Genomic DNA, 6871 nt, shown 5'->3' with positions numbered 1-6871 from the left:
ATCCGGCCCGAGCGCGCCTCCTCCCGCCGCCGGCTCCGCCCCGACCCGCTGACTGGGCGCGCCGCGGCGCGGATGGGCGGCCGCCGGACGATGCCTGCGCAGGAGACGCCCAGACAGGCGGGCATGGCAGCAGCAGGAGGAGGGGGTTTCTGCTAAAGGCTTACTCCCGAGTAAGCCTGTAGGGAATCGCAGTGCAAGGAGGGAGAGAGGGAGGGGGAAAGCAGGGCTTGTGGGCAGCAGTGCTGGGGGGATGGACTCCAATGCGCCTTTTGCGGTTTACTCCCGAGTAAGCGTGTAGGGGGTCGCGGTGCATGGAGGGAGGGAGAGAGGGAAGGAAAGAGAGGGGGGACCCACAAAATCCACCAGGGCTTGTGAGCAGCAGTGCTTGGGAGATGGACAAGAATGTGTCCTCTGCGGTTTACTCCCGAGTAAGCGTATAGGGGTGGGGGGCAAGGTTGGGAGGAGCCCCACAGAATCCACCAGGTCTTATGGGCAGCAGTGCTTAGGGGATGCACTCCAATGCGTCCTCTGCGGTTTACTCCCGAGTAAGTGTGTAGTAGGGGATGGAGTGCAAGACTCTGGAGAGAGGGAGCTCCATACTTGAATTCTCTGGGACTGCTTCCCTAGTAAACGCGCACCCCGGGGTGCATTGCTTGGGAGCGATGGCTTTCTGTCAGGCATGCTCCCAAGTATATGTGCAAAGGATCCGGGTGCAAGATGGAGGGGAGCCCCACACAACCCGCTAGGGCTTGTGGATAGGGGTCAGGCTGCAGTGGGTGGCATTGGAGTGGGTGGCATTGTGTTGTCTTGGGTTTTGCTCCCCATAGGTGTGCAGTAACGAATCACCTCTTTGCAAGCCAGAGCATGCAAGGATTTGGGGGAGCTGCTGACACCCCACCAGGCTGATGAGGAGGGTTGCAGCATGGGGGTCAGGATGGAGGCAGGTCACAGTGTCCCTCCATAGCTTCTTTGGAAGAGCGGGCTGGGCCAGAGCTGACACTCAAATGGGCTAAAGTTTGCCCAATCTAGCAGCTGCCTCTGTATAGATGGAACATCCAGGAAATCCATCAGATCTTGGTCTATGTTGCACTACCATCAAGGAGGGGAGAGAGGTATTCATTCTTCCTTCTTCATCCCAGGCCTCAACCTTCATGTAGACTCAGCAAGCATAACCAGCCACACCCCAGTAGAGCATTTGTCAAGATGATGGTGTCCAAGATCATCTGGAGGAAACCAGGTTGGCGAATCTCAGAGGAATGTCCCTTGCAATTCACAAGTGTCGGAGGTCATTTAAGAGCACGGGATGAGCTTGCTGCATCAGGCCAATGACCCATCTATTCAGCATCCTCTTCATGGACCAGATGCCCTGTGGGATGCAGCAGCAGCAGCAGATTTGTAGGAGATATTATCAAGCCAGCGCCATCCGCTGACCTTTTCCTTCGTGACATTTGTACAATCTGTCTGGAGACTCATCAGTGGGCATCTTGTGGAGTGGGGGGGGGGGAGGTGGCGAAGATGGGGAGGATGTTAATATGCAGAAACTGCTTACAAGCCCTATCCATGCCCCCCTCCCATTATTTCTTTTAAACTACAATGGAATCTTCAGTCCTGATTGTGAAACAATTTTTTTACAAAAATGTTAAGGTAATTGATTGCTTGCAGAGTCGTGGACTCAGTTTAAATACTTGAAAAATCAGTGCTTTTTTTTTGAGAGGAGGGGCAGCTAAACATTAAATCCTCTGGCACAGCTTTCTGGCTTCCATACTCTAGTGCAGGATCCCCCAAGATTCCTGCATTGCAGGGGGTTGGACTAAATGACCCATGGCGTCCCTTCCAACTCTACAGTTATGTGATTCTGACATGATACTTGTGCGCACAAAGGTTCCTGGATAATTGTCACCTTTTCTCACTTCCTCTTCCAGTGCAATGTGCTCTTCGAGGCTCAGGCCAATTCTGCCAGAACCCATTTCCACTCGGAACTGCAGAATAAATGAAGTATCTGCGTGCTTTTCTTACATTCTCTCTTACATGTCTCTCTGCAGGGAGAGAAGTGGCTGGAGGTACGGAGCCCCCCCGCACTTGCTCACCTGGTTATTTGGGGTGGGGTGGGGAGTTGGATTCAGTGTGCTCTCCCTCATTTGCTGTCAAACATCTGAGTGGGAGCCAGCGATGGATGCCCTGCTAATTTAGTTGATTAATTCACCGAATAATCAGATTAACGCCACAACAGACGCCTAACTTCTAGGTAACAGAAAAAGCAAAGGAAGTAGTGTTAGCTTAATACAGTGGTACCTTGGGTTAAGAACTTAATTCGTTCTGGAGGTCCGTTCTTAACCTGAAACTTTTCTTAACCTGAAGCACCACTTTAGCTAATGGGGCCTCCTGCTGCTGCCGCGCCACCAGAGCACAATTTCTGTTCTCATCCTGAGGCAAAGTTCTTAACCCGAGGTACTATTTCTGGGTTAGCGGAGTCTGTAACCTGAAGCGCCTGTAGCCCGAGGTACCACTGTAAAGGTATGGATTCTGGACTAATCCAGTTAAGACTACAATCTCCTCCTACGTGATGTCTTAAGACCCTGAGAAAATGCAGATTTCGTAGCATCAACATCAAGAACGCTTTCTGCTTATTTCTCTTTCTTCACTGCTTTTCCTGATGAAGAGTTCTGGAGATATTGAAATCTTGCTTGTTTTTATGATAGATGAGTATTTTGACTGGGTATTTTGGTGTTTTTCTAGATATTGAAGTCCGATGGATGCACCAGAACTACTCTGCAGAAAGCAGTTGAAGTCATCTGTGTGCACATTAGTATATCTTGCTAGGCAAGATAAAGCAAACGGCAAATTCAATAAGTAAGAATAACGATAAACTTCCTTTTCAAGCGGCAGCAACCAAACTTGTACACACAGTCTGTTCCAAATGTGGCCACATCATAGATCTAAATAAGGACATTTACGTACAGTATTTTTATTATTTATTTCCAAATAATCCTTAACAGTAGCACAATTATACATGCTCAGAGGAGGCTGGCTGTTGAGCCTCTGCATGCATTACTGCTCTGGGCTTGCAGTCACCCTCTGCGGGGTCATTGTGGTCTCCACATCTGGAGTGGTATCAGCGTCTAATCACTGCAGATATGCAGCAGGGTGACAAACCCTCCTTCAAAGGCAGCCAGATACATGCTCTGCCGTGGATCTGGGCACGCACAATGGGCTTTTTAGTGACATTAAGGCATATAGTGGTAATGACCACAGAGGACTCCTTGGATGGGGAAATGTTTTTGCTGGGGGGCAGGGGGAGAACACAAAACAGAGGCAGGCAAATTGCTTTAAATTCCGCTTCGTCTATCCACTGACATCTGAGTTCTGATGAGCTTTCTCCTTTCCAGCTCAGCTTCTGTTTCCGCTGGAATCCCCTGCAGCGGTCATAATCCTCCGTTTGTGACACAGGAGCCTTTGCTGTGCAAGGGATTATGACGTCCCAGTGCTGGCATTCTTAATACTGATTGCCCTGGCAGAGCTGGGTCATGCAGGAGAAGCGGCACTGCCAGCCTCGAGGGTTCAAAACCATAGTTTAGGCTGTTTGTGCATGATGTCCTTATTTGACAGTGACAGCCCTGATTTTTTAATGCTCGTCTCCGGAGAAATCTCTCTTTTGTCTTTTTGTATCCCTTGTTATGCTTTTGTTAGTGTGTCAAAATAAGACAGGACATTAAATGCATCCTTAGAAAGTGCATTAAAATAAAAATCATAAGTGCAGAAGGGGACACTTTCATTGGGGCTTTAAAAATAAATAAAGTTAATAATAAATACATAGGGGTGCCATTTTGCTTGGAGGGGAAGTTTATGTCTTCCCTCCCCAGCTGGGATCCCAACAACCCACCCACCCCTGGTTCCTCTATTAGCCTTAAAGTTAAAGTCCTCTTTTCTTCTTGTGGGGAAAGAACATAGGAACTTAGGAAACTGCCTTTACACCGAGGCCTTTGGGAGAAATGTGCTCTAAAATGCTGACCATTTTTTTGGGGCACACTGAAAAATGAAAGCTGCAAATTGCTGTGGAAATGTGGAGAACTGAACTTAGCAAGAACGGAACTGAAAAAAATGAGAAACTGAAATAATATGAAATTGACACATTTCTCCATCTCTGTGCTGGAAACAAGCCTTTGATAAGGCGTTGTTATGAGTACTGCCCTGAGGTGCACTAGAAACCGGGTTTTTAGCATTGCCACTCCAGCCCTCTGGAATCAGTTGCCAATGGAAAGGGGACAAGTGCCTGGTGTTTTTGACATCTATTGGAGATATTTTTGTTTAGGAAGACTTTCCCTGAAGGATGGCCTAGTCATTTTACGGAATTAATTGTACAACTGTAGAGATAGTATTATTGCTTTTAGGTAATTTACTATGTAATCGTTTGTATTCTATCTTGGTTTTATTATACATGGGTATGGTAACTTTTGGTTGCAAAACTGTTTAGGAATCTGCAAATAAAGTAAAGAAATTTATTTCGACTTGTGCAAAATGCTCACCCCTGTAAACGTACAGCTTGATCCCTTCGCAATCGTGGCAAACCGAGATTTTTACCCGCACAGATCTGAGTCCAGATGGAGACGTGCTCTTCTAAATGATGGCTTTCTGGATTTCACAGGATGTTCATAACTTCGGCGCTGTATTTTTGAGATTCCTGGCAATATGCATTATTTGGATAGCTTTGATTTGTGCTTGTTGCTGCCTATTTTGACAACACCGAGGACGGTAACAGGTTGGTTCCACATGGCAGTTCTGGAGAGTCAGTGATTTCCTAAGAAAACAAGCCCCCCCCCCCCTGTCTTCATGATAGGAGGCCAATCTGGATGAGTGGGGGATTTTATTTTATTTTATTTAAGGATAGTGGTTTAATCTGTTTTGATGGATGACTGGGCGTGGTGGCAGTGAAAATGGGAAGAAAACCCTTTTCTGTAATTGAAAGTGTGAAGCTTTTCATTAACGTAACAGATTGTTTTATGGATGGCGGAATTATCAGAGAACATTTTGAATGGTATTAGAAGAGCAAAACTCATCTACAGCAAAAGAGGGAGATGATGTCAACGTCTCACTTAGAGCCTCAAGACGCAGATGCCAGGAGTTGGCTGCTGGCAAGGTCAGCTTGCAGAATTGCTGGGAACTAACGGGGGCTAGCAAACGGTTATTTCTGGAGGGTGTAATTAATGCTAACGGAACATGAACAAATTACTCCAGAATTTCTACTGGGAAGATCTGATGCCAACCAGTCTTCGCAGAACAGATGGGGATGGCTGTTGCAAAATGTTCCGAGGCAGAGGAGACGTGCAAGGTTGTGTGCTGTCCTGAAATAAACCCTTGTATATTGCAGAAAGAACGCAGATGTGGCCAAAGGGGCTCTGGAGTAAACCAGAAAGGTTCTTGGTTATCAGCACATCTGTATGTAAAACATCCTAATGATTTCTTCCAGGAGATCAATTCCCCTGATCTTTCCCTGGGCTTCCCCCAACTGCGAAGGCAACAGTTATCAGTGACACAGTTCCATCTTTTATATGTGCTTTGTATGCCACATGTCTTTTATCGTGGTACCCAGGCGATCTCCCGTCCAAGCACTGACCAGGCTCAGACCTGCATAGGAACACAGGAAGTTAACCCCTTCCACCTTTTGCAAAGTTTAGGAACATGGGAAGTTTCCTTATACCAAGTCACACTGTAGATTCATCTTGCTCAGGATTGCCTACAATGGTTGTGGCCAGTGCTTTTTTTCTGGGGGTGGGGTATGCAGGGGTACGCATACCCCTAAACATTTTGTGAATCTTTGTACTTTTGTCCATTTACTGTATTTATTTTTCCTGATTTGAACTATAAAATGGTGATTTTCTGGAGTCAAAATGAGAGTACCCCTAAATATTTTCTTTAGAAAAAAAAAAGCACTGGTTGTGGCTCTTCAGGGTTGAGGACAAAAGACTTTCTCAGCTTTATATAGAGATGCCTCTGAATGAAAAACTTTCCCTTTGTAGGACTTACTAAAACTCTCAGTTGACTCCAGATCAGCATTTGGCCAACATCCAAAGCTACTCCTCTGTGAGCTTGGTGCTTGGTATCTCCTGTTTTTGCTAGCTGTGGTGCTGGTGATCTGCTGTCTGACTTGGTGCCTTTCCCCATGCTTGGCTGAAATACTCCTGCAAACCTTTGTCTAAGGTGGGAGGCAGATTTAGAAGAGACCTCAAGGATCATCTAGCTCAACCTCCCCACCATGCAAGGATGCATAGTAAATAAAATCTGTCAAATGATGATGTACAAAAGAACCAGATCCACGATTCCAAAAGACGGGATTCCAGATTGGACAAAAGGTTGCATCCAACCAAGTCCTACTCAAAAGTAACACACTGAAATTCATGGACCTAGGTTAGTCATGACTACCGCCATCAATGGGTCTACTTTGAGTAGGACTAACACGGGATACAATCCATCTCTCTTCCCTCCCCCACAAAAAAACCCTGTTACAGGTATCAGAAGATCTTAAGAATTTATACATAATTTTGAGTTGAGTCTCTATACATTTCTCGTAATCAAGATACAATGTACCATATATGAGTATCATCTGTACAAATAAGTCTATACATATACATATATGTATATAAATAAATTCTGTATAATAAGACACCAGGTGTTTTATGCAATGTTGTAGCAGCATCTTCTATTTACAAGCTTAGACAAGGAGCTGGCCAGAATCTTCCTTCTCTGTCGCTTTCCTTGGGTAAGCAGAATTGTTCCTACGCAGAGGTGCTGCAGTGCACTCGTTTCTTACAGGCTGCTCCTGGCCCCGCAACCACCTGCTTTTCAGGGAATGGTTTCTTAGGGGCTGCCATCTGCA

General features: G+C 46.2%; 1 protein-coding gene and 1 long non-coding RNA gene across 10 annotated transcripts in view; one reads left to right on the top strand and one right to left on the bottom strand.

Moving 5' to 3' along the window:
• Nucleotides 1–24: 24 nt before the first annotated feature.
• Nucleotides 25–2012, top strand: LOC144328392 (uncharacterized). The gene is made up of 2 exons (XR_013393596.1): nt 25–170; nt 1140–2012. It is a non-coding gene; the product is annotated as an uncharacterized LOC144328392 (long non-coding RNA).
• A 4497-nt stretch (nt 2013–6509) lies between these two features.
• FHAD1 (forkhead associated phosphopeptide binding domain 1) overlaps nt 6510–6871 on the bottom strand; it is a 36429-nt gene continuing 36067 nt past the window's right edge. For all 9 annotated transcript variants that reach the window (XM_028740569.2, XM_028740574.2, XM_028740573.2 and 6 more), the window contains one exon: nt 6510–6866. In XM_028740569.2, the coding sequence (XP_028596402.2) occupies nt 6771–6866 (96 nt within the window). In that variant the 3' untranslated portion in view covers nt 6510–6770. The remainder of the gene's footprint in view (nt 6867–6871) is intronic.

The sequence above is a fragment of the Podarcis muralis genome, chromosome 7, assembly GCF_964188315.1.
Source record: "Podarcis muralis chromosome 7, rPodMur119.hap1.1, whole genome shotgun sequence".
NCBI classification, from domain to species: domain Eukaryota; kingdom Metazoa; phylum Chordata; class Lepidosauria; order Squamata; family Lacertidae; genus Podarcis; species Podarcis muralis.
The sequence above is the reverse complement of the archived record's forward strand: the minus strand, read 5'-3'. Positions and strand labels throughout refer to the sequence as shown.